The 25,144-nt window shown below is 37.4% G+C and overlaps 2 protein-coding genes across 3 annotated transcripts; one reads left to right on the forward strand and one right to left on the reverse strand.

Moving 5' to 3' along the window:
• The first annotated feature begins 798 nt into the window (after positions 1–798).
• Positions 799–15,304, forward strand: LOC143288450 (retinoid-inducible serine carboxypeptidase-like). Of its 2 annotated transcripts, none has more exons than XM_076596956.1 (11): positions 799–1,049; positions 1,794–1,933; positions 3,119–3,208; positions 3,990–4,145; positions 5,376–5,450; positions 6,178–6,288; positions 7,538–7,757; positions 9,245–9,421; positions 9,853–9,930; positions 11,837–11,985; positions 12,844–15,304. In XM_076596956.1, exons 2-11 carry the CDS (start codon positions 1,862–1,864, stop codon positions 12,901–12,903), a joined length of 1,188 nt encoding a protein of 395 aa, XP_076453071.1. In that variant the 5' UTR covers positions 799–1,049; positions 1,794–1,861; the 3' UTR covers positions 12,904–15,304. The 2 variants fall into 2 exon arrangements, with proteins under 2 accessions (XP_076453071.1, XP_076453063.1); XM_076596948.1 differs by having other exon boundaries at positions 799–1,034.
• On the reverse strand, positions 14,245–24,649 carry LOC143288456 (kinetochore protein Spc24-like). Its single transcript, XM_076596970.1, has 5 exons — positions 24,611–24,649; positions 22,649–22,860; positions 20,212–20,455; positions 19,421–19,497; positions 14,245–16,413 (listed from the first exon to the last, which is right to left on the reverse strand). The coding sequence occupies exons 2-5, from the start codon at positions 22,815–22,817 to the stop codon at positions 16,307–16,309; spliced, it is 597 nt and encodes a 198-aa protein (XP_076453085.1). The 5' UTR covers positions 22,818–22,860; positions 24,611–24,649; the 3' UTR covers positions 14,245–16,306.
• Positions 24,650–25,144: the final 495 nt, after the last annotated feature.

The following is a 25,144-nucleotide window of genomic DNA, read 5'->3' on the forward strand; positions in this document are numbered from 1 at the left end:
TCTAATACACTGGCAGATCGAGGAGAGATACAATGGAAGAGACTTGTCAAAATGTTTGAAGGCGAGTGTTGCTAACTTAATAGTGAATGCGGGGCTCAATTGGAAGCCAGTGTAACCGATTCAGCAGAGGTGTAACATGATCAAATTTCTTTTGGCGAGAACCAGTCGCCAGTCGGGGGGGGTTGTCACGAGTATCGACACGGGGGAATATCGACACGCTCAATCACTCCAGAAGATACTTTGTCAGTCCCAGTCGTGTGAAAGAGTCAGTGTAAGTTTATGAAGCACACTTGGGACATGATTTTCAGCATGTGTTCCGGGGTCAAATTTGACATGACAACAGATAGTGTGTACGCCTTGACTGGAGCATGCATACGCATCAACATTCTCAGATCTCGAACATGTCGATACTGTGCGCTCGAGCTAACAAACTAACCACTAACATCAAGTATGCTTCCAATACCAACAACTTCAAGAACCTTATCGATAATCACAAAATTTTAAAAGACATCTGGTTTGACTTTGATGGTCCAAGATAATTGTAACTGGGTCTACTTGGACTGAGACAAGACTGATAACGACATAGCATAAAGAAGGCCGTGAGGCCTTGTGCTAATCATAAATGAGACGGGGCGTAAAAAGCCGTGAGGCTACGATGATCAACATCAGCCCCTAACCTGAACCTGAACCTGAACCAAACATGCGCACTTCTCGAGTGTGTACAACATTGCTTACTACTGTTATTTGAATTTGTCAAAAATATTGTGTCACATGTTCAGTCACATGATCTTAGAGAGTACTCATGTGACATTTCCAACCAGACTTGCGTGAAGTCAAAGGGCGAACATATCGGAAGCTTCGTTTTGGGGATTTGCTTGTGACAAAGGGAGGATCTTAACAAACACGTTAATTAAAAGTGGAAGGTGAAGAAACGTCAAGTTCAAAGCAGACGACAATGTTGATGATACGGGTTGGCGTTGTTTTAACTTTTATCATGTGCGCTTCGTCAGGAGCGATCGTGAATGAATACCCAAGTAAGAAATGATCGGGTAAAACTGAGTTTTCGTGTTTCAATTCTTATCAGTTAGCGACTTTTTGTTTCTGCCTTTGAGTTGATTATGCATAACGTGTGTGTCTGATTTGTCAAGAGAGGTGTCTAGATTCGCTACAAACTTTGTTGGACAGTCACTGTAGTGGAACAGTTGAGACGGTGAGATGGAAAACATAGCAGTTAACTACAAGTTTATGAAATGCTCCAACAAATGCTGGCAGAAAAGATCTGTCAGCTCCCTCAGAAATGCTCATAGAACTATAAGTATGATGTCCATACATCGCTTGTATCACTCAGCAAGTCACAGAATCAGGTGACGTGCAGTGCTGCCTTAAGTTTTGATTGCTGGGGCTGTGTTCAACACTGGGCTTGGCATCAATTAAATCAAGTTCTAGAACTGCCAGTTAATTTGCAAGATCTTTTGTAACCCATTTAGACTCATTAACCTTGATGCATGAATGGGCAGCAATGTTAATTGACAAGATAAGTGTTCAGCAGTTGTAGTTTATTATTAGAAAAAAAAAAGAGAGAAAAAAAAGAAAAAAAAAAGAGAAAAAAAGTGTTACTTCCATATTTTACTGTACAGGTGATGCTCAGCCTGAAGTCAGGATTGAGTTTGTGATATAGTGTAGTAAAAATACCAGTTTGTGAATCAGTTTGTCATTTGATATTTTATTGTCAATAATCTAATTGAAGTATATTTTGTGTTTCACCAAATAATTTATGTGTATGTTTTGTACAGAAGAGGAGATCACATTGACCACTGGCAAAGAGAGTTGGGGCTATGTGACAGTGCGACCTGAAGCTCACATGTTCTGGTGGTGGTATAAATCCACTAGTCCTAAAGGCTACACCAATGTGCCCCTTGTTTTGTGGTTACAGGTCTGTTTAATTAATGGTTTACATATGGTGTTCATATTTCAGTATTTATAAAAACAGATTCACCAGTGCTGGTGGGCAAATTCTACTTTTAGTTGCTATTTTTATGTCATGCATGTTTTGAATTTAGCAATTGTTTTTTGTATCATCAAATGATAATAATAATAATACACACACACACACACACACACACACACACACACACACACACATCTATGCATATATATATCTCTCTATGTTATACATATGTATATAATGGGTGAAGAATGAGGGGTACAGAATAGTGTTGATAGTCTCTCTTATTCCACAAACAGGATCGCTTCTTAATTAAGGCGTTACTAAATAGCAAATGTCAAGCATGCTGTGCTTTGCAGCACTAGTAGTTAGCAGCAGACAGCCTTAGGTCAGTCAATGATTCCCTTGTTCCTTCTGCTTTCTCATCTGCCAGTTTCAGTTTCCTCAGTTTCTTCAGTGACAGTGTTGCTGTGCAGTTGTTTGACACTTTCTACCCACAGGAATGGTATACACATTAACACACTTTCTACCCACAGGAATGGTATACACATTAACACACAAACACATTAGGATAGGGAAGGGGGTAGATTTTTGTCTAAAATCACATTTAATTACACATACTTAACCGTGACCCAACTAGTGCAGACTCCGGCAGGGGTCTGACATTCCTGTCCTGCGCAAATTACTATCTGCCTATGCGGAGAAAACGAAACTACAGCCGATAACCTCCCGGAAGTAGGTAACCTCCCCTTTGTCCTGCTGGCTAGCGCGCTCTTTTTGTTGTTAACATTTAAATCTGTAATTATGTATGTCATTTTGATTCTCTAATGACATAAGTGGTTGAGGTCTTCTGACAGAAAACCTGTACTGATTTAGGTTGATGACTTGTTACACTTGACAAATTATACAATTACTTTGAGTTACAGTTCGACAGGCGAGGGAAGCCTGAATTTCACACAGAGAAATCTTTTGAGAGTTTTGTGACACAATACAATACAGTGTGATACAGTACAGTACAGTACAATACAAATCAATGCAACACAAAACACACAAATTACACACAAATTATTCTTTGTCATAGTCAAAAGAGGAAAGAACATGTGCAGTGATGTTTTGAACGGAAGAAAAGAACAGTTTAATGGAGATATTACGTGTCATGTTGTGATATCTCAGGGTGGACCTGGGGGCTCCAGTACTGGGTTTGGCAACTTTGCAGAGATTGGGCCACTGGACCAGCAACTGAAACCCCGCAATACAACATGGGTATGGTCTTTCTCATGACATTTTCTGTTTAGAAAAAAAATCATCACATTTTCTACATTTATCATCTGAATTTTATTTTGATTGGAAGCTTCCTGTTGAAAAATGTTTTTCTTTCAACCATTAGAAGGACAAGTTTATATACATGTCATGATGTGTGATATAATGCATAAGTTTTCAGACATTAGTGAAGGATTAGGCCTAAATGAATGATTTTGTGTTGAACAAATGCATTTTTCTTTGTGTGTGTTTGGACAGATACCTTTCTTTCTTGTCTGAGGATGTGTACATTTTGCAGATGGTGTGTGTGTGTGTGTGTGTGTGTGTGTGTGTGTGTGTGTGTGTGTGTAGCTTTACTGGGTGCAAATCATATTAATCAAACTATATTTGAAGAGAGATGATCCATTCAACATTAGATAAGTGTACCAATCAGTAATTGGGGAAAAGCGAAAGTCTAAAAGGAATATCAGATTGATAGAAAAACAAAGCAAAATAATCAACAAAAAACACAGAAATTAATCAATGTGGTTGAATAGCATTTGAAAAAAATGAAGTCAAGGAAAGAATAATTTTTGAGAAAGAGCTGAAGCAGATGAGATCTTGTTGTTAATTGTATCATTTGAATATATACAGTAGGCAAAATGTGATAATTTTTCCCAAACATGTAAACATGATATTTTTTTGGTATAAGCTTTATTTGCATGGCCTTAATTTTCTTTAGTGCTTTATATTTGTGACCACTATTTCTACAACAGGAGTGACTGTACTGACTTGCATGTTTCAGCTGACCACTGCAAATCTGTTGTTCATTGACAACCCGGTTGGGACAGGGTACAGTTTTGTGGACAGTGACAAAGCCTACACTACAGATGTGCAGCAGATTGCTGCTGATCTCCTCACAATTTTCAAGGCCTTCATTAAGATTAATGAAGAATTATCTGTAAGTTAGCTGAAGTCTTTGGAACGTAGCTAGTTTACAGGCATTTACCATGCTGATGACTCTGAATTTGTCGTTTGTTTACTTTGTGTTTTTATATTCTGTTGTACTTCCTAAAGAGCAGGTAAAAAACTGATTGGTATATATATATATATATATATATTGGTATATATATATATATATATAATATATATATATCTGTATGTTTTTGTTGTGTAAGAAAAGCCTCCTAAGTAAAATTGTACATTTTTGTGTGTTTGGTTTCAATGATTTGAGACTAAAAACATTGTTACTATTATCATAATTTGATTGATTTAGCATGGAGACTCCACTCTTACTGTTCAGTGTCTAATGCTCCATATTTTATTTATTTATATATTTATTTATTTATTTTTGCTTAAAAATACACAAAAGATATAACAGATTTGATTACATTTAAACTTTCAACTTGAAAATAAATATTTTAACTTGAAATTGAAATAAGATATGCATGTTCAACTAAAACAAATGAAATATGTGTGACTTGTTTATGGCAGTAAATGAGTGGCTGGACATGTTATATCAGATGTGTACCAGGATACAATAAATGACAGGCAAGTAGTGTTACTCTTGGTGAAATAGAAAGGCATACAGTTTCAAAAGTATACTAAGGTATGCCAGTATTCATGACTAGGAAGAGAAAGGAAAAACAAAACAAACAAAACAGAAACAAATGGAATCCAAAGAAAAAAAAAAGGAAAAAAGACAAAAAACAAACAAACACAAGAATTATAGCAAAACCAAGGGCTTTTCCATTTATTTTCTGGAAAATAAGGAATATTATATTTGTTTTCTTTTTGTTTCACTGTTATTTTACTGCCCTTGAGTGCCCAAAGACAGAAATTTCAGTCCCCTTCTGGCGTGCAAAAAAGTGCCCCAGGATGAAATTTCCGTCTGTGTCATTATAGAGATTTTCCTATCTTAAAATCATTAATTCAGTAAATCTTGTTAAATTGCCATCATTGTATGGTGTGTTAATTTTCTTTAAAAAAGAAAAGAAAAAAAGAAGATTATTTAAATATTTCTTTTAGTAGTTTGCATGCTAGCATTTTATTTATTCATTATCTTTTTGAATTATTGCCCTCCATCACCAAACAATCCCTTGGCATGAAGATAGGCGTGGCACTGAAAGGGTTGATAATTGATATGATTATACTTTTCATTTTTGTTTATTTATTTATTTATTTTTTGCAGACTGTACCATTTTATATTTTTTCTGAGTCCTACGGTGGGAAAATGACAGCTGCTTTCAGCCAGGTCCTGTACAAGGTATGTACCTGGTTTTTACTTTCATGCTAATTACCTCTGCAATTGATAGTTTACCATCATCAGACATTTCAACTTTGAAAACTGCTGTTTGCATAGTGGACCTTGCTACCAAAGAAAATGCCTAGTAGTGTTGAGAAAGATCAAATTAGTGTTCCATTCTGCAAACTGACCCATCTGTAGAGTCTGAATCTGAAAGATTTGTTATGAATTTGCTGGCAGCATCATGGTTTACTGTTTTTTCTGACTTATCAAATGAAGTTGCAGAGCTCAGTGAATTTCAGCAACCTCCTTGTTTACTTTTTTTTCTGAATTATCAAATGAAGTCGCAAAGTTCAGTTCAACAATCAGCTTTTGCCCTTTAGCTTAGAATGAAGACGTGCGCGCACACACACAGACACACACACACACATACACACACACACACAGAACACCATCCAGCAAAATTAGTCCTTAAAAGGTTTTTCTTGTTTTCGTTCTGAATTGTCTGAAGGAGTCATAGAGTTCAGTAAGAATCTGTTGGCTTTTGTCCTTAAAGTCACAGATTTCAAAGCTAAGTTCATGATGAAGGCAGGTTTGTATCCTGTTGTCAGTGGTGACTAGGCTGTTAAGTGTTTGGAAGTGGCTTGTTATCCACTGTTGTTCAGAGTGTAGGTTGGTCTGATCAAGGAAATGTTTTGCTCGTTTAAATGCTTTCTACAGACTGGTTATGAGTGCGTTTATTTTTCAGGCTGTGCAGGCGGGTGATATCAAGTGTAACTTTAAAGGCTTCGCTATGGGTGATTCCTGGATTTCCCCAGTGGATTCCACCTACTCCTGGGGTCCTTACCTGTATGCAAATGTATGTGTCATAAGATGGATGTTGGTATTTGTTATGATAATAATAAAAGCAGCAGCAGCAGTGGTCGAGTAGTTATAAAACAGCCTCCCTGTGGCAAGAGCCCTGAGAGCAGACACAAACATGTGGAAAATGTATCTTATATGATACTGAGAAGACTCAGAAGGGAAATTTTGGCATTGCAATGAATATAACCTCCCACCCCCCCCCACCCCCCTGCCCCCTCCACACTTTATTCATTTAATACAAATATGCACGCAGCCACACAGAGAATTTCTGTCAGGAGGCCTCACATGAATTGGTCCATGTAGGCTACATCTCATCCTCTAAGAAAAAAAAAAAGACAGAAACAAGAAGATGACCAATTAGAGATAGCTTGTGGAGGAAAATTAACAGATTCTTGACTAATACACAAACCCAGTGAACTGGTCAAGTCTGGAGAAACTCCCTGTTAGGGTCTGTCCAACTGAATGCTACATGATTGAGAAGGTGTGGCTTCAGATATGTTTGTACAAGTGCAGTTTCTTTGTCTTCTGTATATGCATCATCTTTGTGTAATCTGTAGTACATTTTTTTGTTGCATTAATTTCTCATTTTTTCACTGATGTTGAATAAATCCATCATACTTAATTGCTGTCAATGATTTTTTTTTTTTTCTATTCATAAACCCTTGTATTGTGTGAGGTCGAATCCTGTTGCAATCATCATCTGACTGACATTGAAACTGAATGACTCACTTTGTTTACACATATGAGCAAATAACATAGCTATATGGTACAGCGAGTTACATGTTAGCATTACTTGAGTTGTATACTTATATAGTTTAAAAAAACCCAACGTATTAACGTTTTGTATTGAAAAGCCAGAAAAGTGGGTGGATTCAGTTGCCATTTATTGTCTCATTACTGAAGCTCAGTTAAAACATGTCATTCAGTTCACTAACAATGATGACAAAATTCCAATGTCTGTGTATATGTGCTGTGTTATTACAGTTCAAGCTAGTCCAGAACATAACAGAATTGTTTGTTACCTTGGGTGAATTACCTAGGGTACTGGGTCATTAAGAATATTTTGGTGGGATCACATATGAAATAGTATTGACACAAAATGAAAATCATATACAAGTGCTAGTATTTGTAGGAATTTGATTTGATATCCATGTACATATATATGTGCAAGAACAAATACTTAGAGACGCACTAGTTTTCAAAGGAAGAAAGTTTTCCATAAATTTCTGTTGCTCTTTTTCCAGTCTTTGATAGATCGAACCCAGCTGATTGCCCTTAACGAAACAGCCAAACGTATCGCAGCATTGATCAAAGATGGTCAGTGGGCAAAAGCAACAGATGAGTGGTCATTGCTGGAAGATGAGGTGGAGAACAACACAGATGGTGTTAACTTCTACAACATTCAGAAATGGGGCAGCTCAGAGCAGTCCAACTCCAAGTTCTCTGTGAGGTTGACATCCTTCGGTGAGCATACACATGTGCTCACATGCATACATATACACACACTCACAAATATGCACAATCACACATGACCATACACACACATAGGCGCATATGTATCTACATAATTTTTACGCACACACTCACACACACACACACAAGCACAAACATAATGCTCAGGCAAACACATATTGGTAGAGAGCATTCATGGTTCAGTTTCTATGCCTCTTCCAAATGTGACTGATGACTGGGATTTTAAATTTGTGCTACTGTGGAAGGAATTTGCAGGAAAACACATCTGCGTTTTACTGTTACTGCATTTTGTACATGTTTGTATATCTGCTGAAGTGTATGTATTATAGATGGTTTTTTTGTTTTGTTTTTTCAAACTGATATTTGTACGTCCGCTGTTGTGAATGAACCACTACATCTTTCTCTGTCTCTGGACTAACACTTGGAACAAGCTTTTTGCTTCATCAAATCTGTGCACTTAGCTCAAGTCTGGCCTTAAAATCTTCCTCTTTCCAACATCACTTTCCCTCCCCCACACCCCATTTCTATCTTTTTGGTCTCAAGTTTCTCTAGCTTTCTATTTACATGTATATTGATAAGTTTTGTGTGGTATTCATCTGAATACCCTTGAAAATGGAATATGGCTGCCCACATAATGGGTCGTACATGTAAAAAGCCCAGTCATACATACGAGTGAATGTGGGAGTTGCAGCCCACGAAGGCAGAAGAAGAATCCCGCTGAATCATGCACGCGTGTGAATGACCGGTGTGAAAGCGCTTTGTCTCTGCACAAGATTCAGCGCTATATGAATACTTTTACTAAGATGTTTTTGCTTCATTTTTCTCTGTCAAAAACAGAGTATGACCGCATATATGGCGCGGGTAGAAACAGTCGTACACGTAAAAGCACACTCGCATATTTGTATTTCTTTTTACCACAACAGATTTCTCTGTGTGAAATTCGGGCTGCCCTCCCCAGGGAGAGCGCATGGCTATACTACAGCGACACCTATTTTTTTGTATTTTTTGCTGCGTGCAGTTTTAGTGGTTTTTCCTATCGAAGTGGATTTTTCGACAGAATTTTGCCAGGAACAACCCTTTTGTTGCTGTGGGTTCGTTTACGTGCGCTAAATGCATGCTGAACACGGGACCTCAGTTTATTGTCTCATCCGAATGACTAGCATCCAGACCACCACTCAAGGTCTAGTGGAGGGGGAGAAAATATCGGCGGCTGAGCCGTGATTCGAACCAGCGCGCTCAGATTCTCTCGCTTCTTAGGCGGACGCGTTACCTCTAGGCCATCACTCCACATATACGAGTGAACGTGGGAGTCACAGCCCACAAATGAAGAAGAAGAACTTCATCTTTTCATGCTCATGTTTTTACATCTGCAGTTGTGAATATTCCCATTACATCTTTTCGTAATAATGCCTGCTGTTGTGAATTATCTGTGAACTCTTACTGGTTCTGTCTTTGAAGCCCCTTTTAACTGTTTGCAGAACATGCTGTTCTCCGCCACCTCAAGCCTTTGCACGAAGACAGCCTGTCAAAGCTGATGAACGGACCCATTCGAAAAAAGCTGGGCTGCATCCCTGACAATGTGACATGGGGAGGCCAGTCAGGGGAGGTGTTCACCAAACAAAGTGGAGACTTCATGAAGCCAGTCACTGACATAGGTCTCTGGGTCTTCAGTGCTTATTATTATCTGCAGTTACCATTTCTTTTCTCCCTTTACCTTTGTGCTGCTTTTTCTGTAGACAGTTTGTATTGAGCAGAGTGCAGATAAGGGGGAGAGCCTCAGTAACACATGTCTGGTGTATAGCTGCCTATGTTGATGTACTGCATCTGCTATCTGTAGACATTCCTATTCAGAAGCAGACATGAGAAAATAAACTTCACTGTTTTGCCCTCTGGTTAAAAGTGTTGGAGTCTCAAAAATATGTTCTGTGAATCATCATGAATAAAGATATGCATCATTATATGTTACCCATTCAGTTGAAAATATTTGTTGTCAATATTTGGCAGAGATATTTAGATTCATTGGCAAGAAGCTGCTTGAAGGAGTAAAACTTTTCCGTCATGGAAAGTTCTTTTGGGTTTGTTGCAGTGGACAGCATGATTATGGGCACTCCCTTGAAGGTAGTGGTCTACAGTGGGCAGTTGGATCTGATTGTGGATAATCTGGGTAAGTGACTAGCTTCCAAATTAAATATGGTAATTGTGAGTGAGACCATGTATTCTGTGCTATGTGTCAACCAGACTTCAGAGCTAAATCTTCAATGCTTTGTCTGCGATGTTGCCAGCACATTGGTTTCTATGTAGTGTGTATGACAAGTGTTTGGAGTTTCTGTTATGAAATAGCCTGGTCAGAAAGCTTGTGGTAAACTTATGAAAAGGTTAAAACATTGCTAGATTTGATCAGAACAGTTGTCTGAACATTAAAAGTGATATGCTGATCAATGTTGAGGGGACTGTCTGGCTTAAGTGGAAACGTTTACACTTTCTGCACAAAACATTTGGTTCAACAAAAACTTGCTTTCTGAGGAGCAAAAGGCATAATGTGGATTGATTGAAACACTTTTACACTGATTTCTTTGCAATAATTCTACTGATATCTTTATGAACTCTATTCAATAACATGCTTTATGAATTCAAGTTTAATTACACATACTTAACCGTGACCCAACTAACATGCTTTATGAATTCAAGTTATGAATGAATTTTTGGCTCTTCACCCTTCATTTGAAAAGCCACCATGTCGGTTTCTGTGTGGAATAATCAACAATTGTTTTATTGTGTCTTTATAGTGTCCAAGCCAGAAAGTTGTAATAAAGGCAGGAAAACATTGGAAAATAGATTTTACAGTGAAATTTGTCTTGATATCAAAATAGTGCCATGCTTATCAGTGTTAACTGCCTTTAGGGGAAACTTCACATACCTGTACAAAACTTTCGGTTCAGTCAAAATGTGTGTGTGGTGGTGAGCAAAAGATATAATTTGGATCGATTAATGTAGTTAAGACTTTTTTGTCGAGAAATTTGTATTGTTTTTACTTGTTTCTGTCACAACCCGTAAGGGGTTGGCCATGAACCCCCGCCCCTTCCCAGATTAACTAACGTCCCAACAACACAAACACGGAGACACAGAAAAGTTCAGCTCGTTTTACTATGGTCATGTAAACATACATAAATAAATGAACGCCTCAAACCCAAGCATTACTCACACACACACACAAAAAATAAAATAAAATAACCTCTAACTACTGCACAATACAATTTGCTGTCAACTGCAGCGCCAGTTCTGCTCAAACACGAAGCCAGAGTTCAGACATTTGCTGACAGCCAAAGACGGACCACGCTGGTAGTTGCTGGCTGGAGCTGGTCGGGCAAGAGGGACAGTGGGAAAGTGGGAGCGGGAACGGGAACGGGAGTGAGGGAGTTTCGGGGTGACATGTTAGAAGGGGGACGAGGACCCTTCCAGACTTGTCCCGGAGACCCGTCGAAGGCAGTGGCATGGAAGGGAGGGAAACAGGAAAACCTGTCACCAGGTAAATGGGCACACCGCTGCCCAGGGTGAAACACAGACCCACACACACAGAAAGAAGGGGGTGACAACGAACACACCCCACTACTTCTGTAGGACGACACCCAACAGCTCCCTCGCTGGAACGGTGATCCGTCTCTTGACAGAGCTTGGCATCAAAAGCCCAGAGAAATCTTTCTCTCCCCACCATATAGACTTCTGAACTCACTCAGAGTTCACAAACCGTTCAGGAGAAGGGACATGACATACACATATCCTCAGATATGCACGTGTAAAAGCATGAAGGGGGACAGAGGGGGGTGAAGGAGAGGGATGGAAAGAGGGGGAGAAGGGAGAGAGAGAGGAGAGGGAGGGAGAGAAAGGGGGAGAAGGGATGGAAAAGAGTTGCACATGAACACAAGCATATCAACTGTCACGAGCCGTGACAGTTTCATTTGAATTTTATTTCCATTTGGGAGTTGGCAGCTGTATGTAGATTAAGTATACATGCTGTCTGTGTGTTGATGGCTGACTTTGTGCTCGTGATTTATTCATCTGTTATTTTACAGGCACAGAAGCGTGGGTGTATCGCTTGAAGATTGCAGACCAGTTTTCCAAAGCCAAGAAGAATGCAATGGAGATAAATGGAATTCCTCAAGCTTTTGCAAAGATAGCAAAGAATTTTGAATATTACTACATACTGGCAGCTGGGCATATGGTATGTTTAGATAATTGACAGTAGTTATTGAAGACATGCATTAGGATAGACAGTAGTCACTGAAAAGACGGAAAAAATATTTCATTAGTGCTGTGAATTGCATATCTGTTTGGGTTAGAGTACAGTTTTAAGCAGTTCAGAGACAGAACACTGACAAGGCACAAGTTACTTTTCAACAGGAAGTTTTCTTCCCAAGGATATGTTGAAGATACACATACTCATTATGGCTCAATAGTGGACAAGATGACTTGGCTTAGAATGACTTCCACTTGAAATACATGTCTGAGTGACTGAAATTAACATAGATCATGGACTTAACTTGTGCCGTGTGGAACTACCTGCCACCATGACTGGCTCTTACAATGCAGGGAAAGACAGTCATAGCAAGTTTTTTTTTATTTAAAAAAAAAAAAGGTTTCTTTATGTAATGTCCCATAGCTACTACTTCAGTTGTAACCCTATGGAACAGGATGTATATTTTTGGTGAGACAGGAATTGCAACCAAGTCATGTTTTAATTAGGAAGTTTATTATAACATGTAGTGTTATGTCCTACAATTGCTGCTTAGTCTGCACCCAATGTTTGATGTGTATTTTCAATGAGAAGAAACTGCAAGCCAGGCTGCTTATATACCAGTCTGTCATGCTTAATGGGGATGTTATTAATCAAGTGACTGAAAATAACCCCTACTTTTTTTCTTGAAAAACTATATAAAGTTCTTCTGGTTTTACAAGTTGCATTGAGTCATGATCATGTTTCTGATCAAAGAATATAGTGATAATAGATTTACAAGTAGATGTAATTCACTTCTTTCAGTATGTCAGTTTTGATGTTCATTTCTTATTGTGCTGTGTGCAGGTACCCGCAGACAATGGACCAGCAGCACTGTTGATGTTAAAGAGCATTGTTGGGGAATAAACAACAGACACATCTTGATAATGCTTGTACTGAGCTGTCCTGTATCCACTGCAGTGCAGAACTGTCCTCTTTCCATAGTCAAGTTGTAATTGCTTTATTGATGTTAGGATAGGTCTAGTTTGTGCTTTAAATCTTCTTCTTTTTTATGTCTCTGGACTTTTCATATTGTCGAGAGAGGAGCTTGATGTGCTCACCTTTTTTTTTTTTTAATGCTTGAATTGCCTCTTTTTTTTCTTTAATAGCACCAGGGTAACATTTCTCAAGTGTTTGAATCTCCAAGCGACCATGTCCGGACTGGAATAAATTTTAGTAGAATTTTATGATTGTAATTTCTGGTTTTTATGTGTAATGTTGTAGCTCAAACTTGTTCAGTGATATTTCATGTGTTTTGATTGTATTGAGAAAAATGGATTTTACTTTTAGCTTTCACTGGTGGCATGTTTTCCCTTCCACAAAGTGATGTTCAGTATCAGACTTATCACTAAGATTTACCCACAGTTACTAAGGAATATGATTCAGGCAAGGATGTACTGTAAATAACAATCTACTTCCTGTGCATGTGTATGCGTTTTCAACATTTCTAAGATAATGCACAGAGCGGAGTTAAACCAAATTCATGAGGGAAGTGATGAGGTCAGTGACTAAATTAATTCTTCAGTTATGAAGGTCACACAGACCTTCTGTTGCAAGTACATAGAAACCTATCCAGTAAAAATGAAGATAAGTGAGGATGGTTCAGTTTGTGCACTCTACTGCATGGCTTGCCATTGTGACTTTTATGTGGTTCATGGCAGACACAAGCTCAAGTTACTACTGACAGAAATTACAAAACATCCTAAAATTGGCATTTTTAGGTTAAAAATTTTCTGGAGAGTACTTTCTGCAGCATACAGGTCTGTGAGGTACTGGGTACTTTGGTGAGTGACAAAAAAAAATTTGCTTTTTGAAATCAGACGGGTACTTGTACAAATGATTTTTGTTACCCAATAGAGCGAGAAGTGTAGTGGGAAGATGGGGTGTATTCATATCAAATCCCTTGTGTGTTAGTCTTCAGTGCTTCTGTGACTGTATGTACTACAGTTTTGGTGTCATATACTGTACCATGTCAAACTGATGCAAACTAGGCCTATTGGTTTGCTCTGCTTGGCCAAATTTCGCGCGGCTAACAGTGAAAAGACGGGCCCACCCGCTCTCAGCCAATCAAACGCCTCTAAAAACTATAAGCGCTTAATCATTCCTTTGGCCAAGGCTCTCCACGCCATCTTGTCAGGTTTACGCTCTGTCTCGTCTTACGCTTTTTTCGGCTATTCAGCGTATCCTTTTGGCCTTATTTTGTTAAAAAAAAGAAAAACGCCATTGTCTAAAGAATTTTTCACATGTGACATTTGTGCAAGCACAAAGTTCTGAATATCATATGCCAGTGTGGTTGCTATTTAATGCATATGTTATTATTGAAACTTCGAACCCCCCCCCCTCCTTTTCTTAAAAATTTTTTTTTTTTAATTGAGTAAGCATTTATAGTATTTGTGAAAGTTCAAATGACTGAATTCCATATGGTGCCATTACTGACTGTTTTTAATGTAAATTGAAACACAGACATCCTTTTAATCACCCCTTTTTCTTTTCTTGTGAATGAAGACGATTTGGATTGATGGTTCAGTATTTTTTCAATTATGTGTTGGATCATCTCTGGATGTACTGAAACTTACATATTTTTATGTCCTAAACTTATGACATTCATTAAGAACTCTCAGTGAGACTGTCATGAACACTTTGCAAATCACTAAATGTTACTGTTTGAAGTAATTATGAAAAAGATTATCACCCACACACACACACTCAAGACCAATCTGTACAAACAAAGGGTTTCATTCTTTATTGCATAATATAAATTGTCATCACCATCTTTTTGTTTTGGTCAGATGAATAATAGTATATAGTATTTACAGGTATATAGTATTTACAGAAATATGACCACATGATCAGTTGTCACTGCTGTTCCATTGATAAGATGAAATGAAAATGTGACAATGTTTACCAAAACATGCAAGCTGAATTGAAGACACTGAATTCCATATCATTTACATAGTTTTCAACATGAGAGTGAGTGTTTATGTTTATTCAGCTCTGAAGAAACTTAGCACGCCCCTCCCCCAATACGCCCTATCCAAAAAGAAAAAAAAAACAATCATGCATGCATAAAAGAATGTATGCAACACCATTCTGCCCAGGAATCCCATTCATTGACTGAGCGTAAGTGGAGTGAAAAATATGACCATGCTTGATTGTTTTCTTTCAGAAATGTTTTATGGTTTATGATGGCAGTCTGTGCAAATATACATGTGTTTATTTTAGAAGTACTGTTATTTGCAACTTTTAATAAATAACTAAAAACACATCAGCAATCTTTAAACAGTCTATTCCCTGACAAATAGGATTTTGATTGTGTGTATGAGTGTGTATGTGATGTAATTATTTCTCTTTTTTCCCCCCTTCATAACTAACATTTAGGAATTTTTTCAAACATCAATGTTCATGTAATTTGCATTAAGGCAAAAGATGGTAATAAGAAAAATGCTTCAATATTGACAACAAGAATGAAGAGTACTCAACATAATGATGTCTGTTGAAGATGAAAACCTTCCAAGAAAGAAACGGCAGCAATGTTACACTAAGAAGCTAAGATGGGCCATCCTTTTAAAAACTATCAGCTGTACACACCAGAAAACATCAACTCTTTCAATGCATTTCTGGTTGGCAGTAGTGTATGACTGAAATTACTGTTCCTGTCATTTACATTAGGGTAAAAGATAAAAATAAGAAGCATGCTTTAATATTAACAATAAAAAGAATGCTCAGCATGAATGTCTGTTGCAGATGAAAACTTTCCCATAAAAGAAACAGCAGCAATGTTACACTATGAAGCTATGAAGAGCCCTCCGCTTTTCTTGAAAACTATCAACTGTACGCTCCAGAAAACATCAATTTTTTAAATGCACATTTGGTTGATCTGAATGTTGGCTGTATGACTGAAATTACTGTTTGTGTATTTTACATGAAATGACGGAAATATAAGAGTACGCATCATGAATGTTGAAGATGAAAACTTTCCCACACAATAAAGAAACAACAGTAATGTACACTATGAAGAAAAGATGGGCCCTCCCTCCTTTCTAAAAACTGTCACCTGTGCACACCAGAAAACATCAACTCATTAACTGCATAACTGGTTGATCTGAACGATGCTGTTTGACAATCAAGTTGAAAGATGAAATCTTCCAGTCCACTGTATGCTCCACTGCTGAAGTTTTGCACCGCTCAGGACGTTGAAATCAGAACTTCAGTTCCAGACATTCTCTCATTAGAAAAGTCACAATTTGCACTATTGTCCTGTCTCTTTTGCCTACCAGTCTTCTTCAATCAAATCCCACAGGTAATTGGTGATGAAAAACCGTGACACTTCCTGGGAGTTGAGGTTGAAGGTTTTGACTTCATGCTTGTTGCTGATAACTAATAGCAGTCAAGGATAATTGTTGTCTTGATATCTCAGTACCCAGGAAACTGAAACAAGCTATCTACAGTTTTACATGTATACAGTGCAACAGAGTTTTACTTACATTCAGTGTAACAGGCATCACTCAGGTAATTATCAGTATATACTAAAGTGTTTTGCGATATTGCTGCTGGTCCTACAGCTGCCAGAATGGTGTCCTGGGAATGCACAGTGTGGGCAAATGTGTCCTTTTGTATCAACAAGCATTGCACATATTTTTAAAAATAAATTTATGTGTGTTAACAGAAGTTCCAGATTTAACAACTGCAAACATTTGAATACTAAGAGATTAGCAAGGTACTTTGACAAATATGAGTATATTAGCATGAATCATGAAGGTGTGTCACACACAAACAAGCCTTTCACTCTCAAGATTCATTACATAGCAGTTCAATTTTTCTCTCTGATATTATATAGTGATAAACACTGCAACTTCTTTCCCCAGACATATGGCATGATCTTTTTTGTGTTATGATGTGTGCACTGTAATATAGGTTTTTGTATTGGTGTGGCCTCAGCAGACTTTGTTGATTACTGTAACTCAGTAACTGCCAAAGAATGGTGGTGTTCACATTATTATGCATCTTTTTTAAAGAAAAGAAAGAAAACACACACGACCACCACCACCATCAGAGTAGACTGAGCCCTGCATGGTATGTTCAAGAACTAAAGGCTCTTTGTCACTCTTGAAATAAAAGCTAATTTGCGTTTACAGGTTTATTCTGACCCAGAGTCTTGAAACAAAAGCTTTTTTTTCTGCCGTTGTGGTGTGGACATCCAAGGATGGTAAATAAATAGCCTCACTGAAAACTTCTTATTTTATGGAAGTGTCTTGGCCTGAAGTTGTATCCCTTTAAAGGTTTATTATTTCAAAATGATCCTCAAAATTCAAACCACATAATTTTACAATATTTCAAAATGACCTTCAAAATTCAAACCACATAATTTTACAACAATGACAGAGCTTTAAAGAAAATGATGAATGACTGAAACAAGTGAGGAATAATAAATTCAACCATCTGACATTAACTTATTTGGTCTATCACAACTGTCTAGTAGTAGTAAAACGAACAAACAAACCCAAAACAAAAAACAAGCACTATAAGCAAGGAACGGTTTCTCTCTCTTTTGTTTGAAATCTATCATTTTATCTGTCATAATGTGAAAGAAATAGTTGTTAAAACAAAGTATTTTACTTTGAAATCACAGCAGCTGCTACCATCCTGGTCCTTTTTCCAACTGTAATTGACTAAATTGATGAGGATAAGATATCTGTTCTCGCTCTCTTAGATTTGTCAGCAGCTTTTGACACTATCGACCACTCTATCCTCTTGAACAGACTTAAAACTTCCTTTGGTATTCGTGACACTGCACTAGCATGGATCACGTCTTACCTGTCTGATCGTACACAGAAAGTGTGTGTAAATGGTACATACTCTAGAGTATCTGCCTTGAAATATGGTGTCCCACAAGGGTCCGTCCTAGGTCCTGTTCTTTTCGTGCTGTATGCGGCTCCTGTGTCGGATGTCATCAGTCATCATGCGATGTCGCATGAGAGCTTTGCTGATGACACACAACTTTATCAGTCGGCTTCCATAGCTGAATTTGATGCACTGGTGACTCAAACACAGGAGTGCATTGCTGGCCTAAAGGACTGGGTGACTCTCAACAAGCTGCAATTAAATGATGATAAGACTGAACTTATGATAACCTGTCCAAAGAAGTTTCGTCAACATCCTTCCTTTCCTGACTCTGTTTTGATCAATAGCACACCTGTTTCACTTTCTCCCTCTGTTCGCAGTCTTGGTGTAATCCTGGACCAGTCTCTTTCCTTCCAACAGCACATTTCGAATATCTGTAAAGTTGCCTATTTGGAACTGCGTAGAATCAGCTCTATCTGCCACTATCTCTCAACCGATGCAACCAAGACACTTGTATGCTCTCTGGTTCTCTCAAGATTGGATTACTGCAACTCTCTTTTGGCCGGCCTCCCCAAATACCTGTTAGACAGACTCCAACGAATTCAGAATAACGCTGCCAGACTCATTTGCAGAGCTTCTAAATTTGACCATGTTTCTCCTCTCCTTCAGTCTCTCCACTGGTTGCCTGTTTCTGATCGAATAGACTATAAGCTATCCACTCTGACCTTTTCTGCAGTCAACGGATCTGGCCCAAAGTATCTTTCTGAACTCATCCATATCTATACCCCGTCTCGCCAGCTCCATTCTTCCTCTGATACTTGACTTCTCAGGATACCTCACGTCAGAAGTAAGACCTATGGACACAGATCGTTTTCTTTTCAATCGCCAAAGACGTGGAACAAGCTCCCTGATAACCTCCGTCATTCTGATTCCCTCGCATCTTTTAAATCTCGTCTCAAAACTCACCTTTTCCCTCAGCAATAAGTTCGATTGTAGCAGGTCCACAAGTACATGCATGTATATGAATGTGTATTGTGTGTGCGTGTGTTTATGTAAGTTTGTGCCTGCCTATGTGTGCGTATGTGTTAGGGTAGCTGTTAGATACACATGTATGTTAAAATGTATGTATGCAGTGTGCGTGCGTGCGTGCGTGCGTGCGTGCGTGTGTGTGTGTGTGTGGTCACATTTTGGTGTGTGTATGTAACATAGATATAATGTTTTATGTTATCAAAAGCGTTTTTTGTAAAGCACCTAGAGCAGATTTCTGGATAGTGTGCTATATAAGTATCCATTATTATTATTATTAAATTTATCAAAATCATAATGCATAAAATCAAAAGCTGACTTTATACAATAAAACTTTCAAGCAGCCTTGAAAGAAGTGATTACAAACTTTTACTAGCCATAAAAAGCCAATATACATGATCTGTTTGCTACCTAATAATATAAATGCGATGTAAAAAGCACCTGTAATTTAATTATAAAAGTTGCTTAAGGTCAGTGAACTGCACATGGAAATAAGTGTCTGTAAGGAAAAGGATACATCCCTTGATTTCATGAGGCTCACAGTTGTATTGCCAGCGTAAGTTGGTTATGTTGCTGTACAGGTTGGCGTCACATCTATGAACATGTCATGGTAACATCAGTACTGAAAATCTCCTTTGTATGGCATAACACAAAGTGTTGATGCTGTATTTCATTACTTTCCAGTTTCATTGTGATATTATGATCTTAGGTAAATAAATACTAATTACACATCAGAAATCTATCAGCATGTAAACCCATATAGTTGTTTCTTTTTTCCGAAGTGCACATGAGGCAAGATCAATCAAAATTCATATAAATATATACGATCTATTTTCTTTCTTTCTATTTCAGACCATTAAAATAAAATATATCAGTCATTTACTGAAAGTATTATGCATATGTGTACACATACGCACAGGCACCAGCAACACACTTATTCTTCAAGTTTTACTGATAAGAAACATACAAGACCTTCTATCAACTTACTGTCCCATACAATAACCAAATCAGTAAATGTATTCTCTCATCATCTGTCTTTATAATATATATATATTTTTTTTAACTGCATGCATACTGATCCTATATTGGCAAAAGTGGGATCAAAACAGACAAAGAGTGGTGGTTCTTTGTTGCTGCCCTACATGCCAGAGGGCATTACAGGCAGTAAGTATGGTGCTGGAACATAAAATCAATGAAGTAATAAAAATTTAGTGAACTAAAAAAAATCTGTGAACACACACACATTAAATTCATGCTGATTGTGAAAATTTTTTTTAAAAACAAAATCTAAGGGAATGAGTTTCTCACCGTGCTTTTGACAGTCCAGCAGTTCTGGCATCCTTCTGTGATTGGCGCTGTTCCTTCAAAGTCTGTTGCTCTCTTTGTACTTCTGAAAGGTGCTCTTTTAAGTTCTGGCACTCCTTCTTAACTGTGGCAGACTGTGACTGAATTGAATCCACTCTGCTTTTCAAAGAAGACTCTAGGTCATCAAGCCTGTTACCATCTCCATTTAGATCTGATTGGTATGTGTCATTTAGGTCGCTGGTCAAATCTGCAGCATATATAGGTCTATTAGTGTTTATTATCATCAGTAAGGCAATTAAAAAACACTCTTAATCTAAACACACAGAGGCATGCATGTACACACATGCCAATGGCAGAATACCATGCTCTGTGGAGTTGTGGCCAAGTGGTAATGTGTCCGCCTAAGAAGCGAGAGAATCTGAGTGCTCGGGATCATACCCCACACTCGCCAGTATTTTTTCTCCATCCACTAGACTTTGAGTGGTGGTTTGGATGCTAATCATTTGGATGAGTCAATAAATCGAGGTGCCATGGGTAGCGTGCACTTAGTGCCTGTAAGAGAACCCACAGCAACTAGGCAGCTGTCCCTGGCAAATCCACTTTGACAGGAAAACAAATACACTTGCAAGCAGAAAAAAAAATGTAGTGCTGCACAGTAATGACACACTCTCCCTGTTGAGAGCAGCCTGAATATCACACAGAGAAATCTGTTGTGACAAGGATACAATAAACAAACATACTCAAATACTTTAATACATGTGTCCACACAAATATTTGCGCAGTATATTTATGTATTATACTGACACACAATATATACTACAATGACCAAAGAAATGTGAGAAGAAATCAAATGAAATGCATTAACAGAGATGTATCATTAATCAAAACTATGGTTTTTAACTTCTGAAACCCTTCAGTGCAGATTTGAATACCAACAACAATACACACAGGAACAAATAAAAAGCATTAGTTGCAGATGCTTATGAGATTATTTTCATGCCACTGAAAGAAAACAAGCAACATCAAAATGTGGGTAATACACATTCCACACAGAAAAAAGGAACCAAACAAAAAGGTGGGATGGGGAAGGCCTTATGTTGTTATCACTTTGCTGACAATGTACTGAACTGAACTGCTCACAATGCCCCGCTCTGTTTCCCTGCCCCTCTGCCCTCCATTTAACCTTTTAAAATAATAAATTGAACGGGGTATAGACCTGTTGCCGCTGCATATATAAGAACTGACTTGCATTTCAATTTATTCAAAAGTGAACAAGCAATTTTGATGATCAATATATTTTTATCTCTCTTTCTCTCTGTATATAAATATATACACACAACCTTTTAAAATAATAAATTGAACGGGCTATAGACCTGTTGCCGCTGCATATATAAGAACTGACCTGCATTTCAATTTATTCAAAAGTGAACAAGCAATTTTGATGATCAATATATTTTTATCTCTCTTTCTCTCTGTATATAAATATATACACATGTATACACATTCGCAAACTAATGAATATGTACACATTGATTATATTATAGCACCTAATCAAATAGATTTTGCTCTAGTCTAAGTGCTTTACAATACAACTGTTCCAACAAAAATACATTACAATATGTTACACCACCCATCAAACCATGCAAGTCCAGCTAACTACTAAGTGAGGAACATTATAAACTTTGACAAGACAATGCACCAAAAGTTCCTGGTAAGTATGAAATATAATTTTATGCAGAGCAAACTAATGAAACTATAAAATGTATACAAATACATGCATACACACACATACCTAACAATTCATCAAAGGCAGTTTTGAAAAGATGAGTCTTGAGGTTGGTTTTGAAGCTGGAAATGGACTGGGAGAGGGAGTGTCTCACTTTATACATCATTACATGGCAAAGAGTCCAACTGTGGGTAAATGAGATGGAACTTTGACTGAAGGACTTTGTCCTAACAGTAAATGAGGAGGTTTGGAGATTGTGACTGATGATGAAAAGGGGTAATAAATTATTCATGCACAGGAAACACACAAATTGTGACAAAAACAAACAAAACCCCCAAACAACCAAATCCTTTAATAACAATACTGGCATACAATTAATATTCATCTTTTCTGTAGCATGAATCAACAAACATTAATTTGTTTGTGAATTACTGTTTGCACTGTTAGTGTTTTAATACTGTTTGCACTGTTATAATACTACCTTAATGACAGTAAAATATCAGTAGCTGTAAGTAGTTTCATTGGTAAACTAACTGGTTAGTGATTATAAGTGATATATAATGTTTTACTGAAACAAATTTCCATCAAAGGCATGGGTAAATTGACATATTCTTATTATTCTGTCATTTATAGTTAATAAGTTTTCGTACTTGAAGCACTATGAGTTATATCTGAGAAAAAGTGCTGAGTAAGTGTAGATTATTATTGTCTCACATTGGATATCATCTTTCAGCTGTTGTTGCTGCTTGAGGCGTAGTGCTGCCACCTGTTGGCTGGTCTCCAGGAGACGTTGCAAGGTGATGGCGTCAGTGTCGTCTCCAGAAAGCACTGCTAGCAGCTGCTTCCCACACTCCATGACATCACTCAGTTCAAACTGGCTCATATTTCACTGGCCTCTGGGGCACCACACAATCAAGCACTGTACTCTGTAATAATAGTACACTAATGAACATTATGAATAATTCTTTTTAAATTTCATATATAATATTTTTCCCCACTGAAAATAAATTAACAAACCATGATGTTGATTCCAATTGATGTAGTTATATTTGATGTCTGCTTTAGTGACAATTTACAGATAGAATATAATATACCTTAAGAGACAATCTGTAGCAATTGAAAGGGTCCAAAGAAGGGCAATAAATTATTAAAAGAATGCAAGAATACGAGTTATCAACAAAACTTACATACTTAAAGCTACACTAACTAAAACAAAAGGTAGAAGATCAAGAGGTGATTTAATCGAAACGATCGATATTAATTAAATAACATAAATGATGTAAATGGAAGACATATCTTTTAAATGTCAGATTATGATAGTACAAGAAACACATTAAAGAAAACTTGTTTAGAACACTGCAACACCAACCTTAGAAAATATTCATTGACTAACTGAATTGCACAAATATGGGCACTACCAACCGAAGTTCAACTTACACAAAATACTAACATGTTAAAAAATCTCATTGACACCAATACCATCTTAAAAGAAAAAAATTTTTTGGTTATGATGAATGAAAGCAAAGTTCTTGCAGAAGCCTACTTGCGTATCCCACCCAACAAAAACAAACAAAAGAAGAAGAAAAAAAAGAAAGAAAAAAAAGAGAAAGAAGTGAAGATTCAGATTCGATGGGGACCTATTTAGATAAATATATATTTCTTAAACTGTATAAAGCATCAGTTAGATCACAAGTAGAATATGGTAATATTGTGTGGCACCCATACCTCAAGAGACAATCTATAGAAAGGGTACAAAGAAGAGCAACTAATTTATTAAAAGAATGCAAATCTATGAGTTATCAACAGAGACTTGTATTCTTAAATCTGCATTCATTAAAGGGTAGAAGGCTAAGAGGGGATTTAATAGAAACATACAAAATGTTAAATTGCTGTAATATGGAAGTCAATGTGAATAATATTTTTAGAATGTCAGATTATGAGAGTGTAAGAAATTCAATGATGAAAATTTGTAAGGAGCACTGTAATACTAACCTAAGGAAAAATTCATTTGCTAATAGAAATGCACAAAATATGGAATGCACTACCTATGGAAACTAAACTTGCACAAAATACTAATGTGTTCAAAAATCTCCTTGACATTAACATCAATTTGAAAGAAATATTTATTGACTTTGACGAGTGATTTACAGTACATGTAAAAGAAAATATATATGTATCCCACACATAAAAGGAGACCGATATTGAAGGGGACATAAAAAAAAAGGCCGTGATGCCTAGGCAGTCAAATGCCAGTCCCTACACTACTACTACTACATAAAAAGGCCAAGAGGTCCAGGCAGATGGCCTGCCAGTCCCTACACTACTACTAATTTTATCCAAGTGTATCATTCCCAATTACTCAATTTACTGTCTTTATTAGTCACGTCGTCTGGTCCATGTAACATATTAAACAACCAAGTTGCTTGGCATCTTTACCAAAGTTTATTATTTTAAATGGGCAGCAACGTTTGAATTTTTTTAATTCTGTTGAATGTTCTGCACGTTCTGATTCTGTGACTGTATTGAGGAGTGGATAATACTGGTGTTTCTGATAAGGTACTGAGATCTACTCTTTCAAATCGTTAAGGACCTTGATATATATCCTACTGAAATAATAAACAGCGAAGATCGACGAATCTAGACAATGCACTCGGCAGTGATCAACATGAAACTTACCGAGTTTTCGTTCGCTTCTTCTGTCTTCAAAGAAACCGCCTTGCGCCTGTAAAACTTGTTTTCATTGGTCAATTAGGAGAACAGTTTATCCAATGAACTGCAAGGAAAGTAATGGAAAATCCCCTGACTCGTGACATCATTTCGATAACAAGGAATTTCCCAGGCACACAGCTGACAACAAAAAATTGGACAGACCTCTGGACAGACTTCCGAGCAAACGGTTTTTCATTGTGGATATCGTGCGAGAAGATCCGTCTGCATAAGACCTGCACAATAATCAACATGTCAGATGAGGTGGAAATAACAGTGGGACCTCTAAGGTTTGTGAGATTAAGTAATGAAGATTATTGGAAAATAACCGCTGAGGCCAAAACAATAAGCGTATCCTTTAATTGTTCTTGAGACAAAAGCACAAGACATAATTCAGTTGAGAGAAAAAGTCTGTCAGCCCACATCGTTCTCTAATTTTCGCTCCCGTTTCTAAATTTCAGTTTCATGAAGAGATCCTTTTGCTTGTGGACGAAAGTACTCCAA

This window comes from Babylonia areolata, chromosome 1 (genome assembly GCF_041734735.1).
Source record: "Babylonia areolata isolate BAREFJ2019XMU chromosome 1, ASM4173473v1, whole genome shotgun sequence".
NCBI classification, from domain to species: domain Eukaryota; kingdom Metazoa; phylum Mollusca; class Gastropoda; order Neogastropoda; family Buccinidae; genus Babylonia; species Babylonia areolata.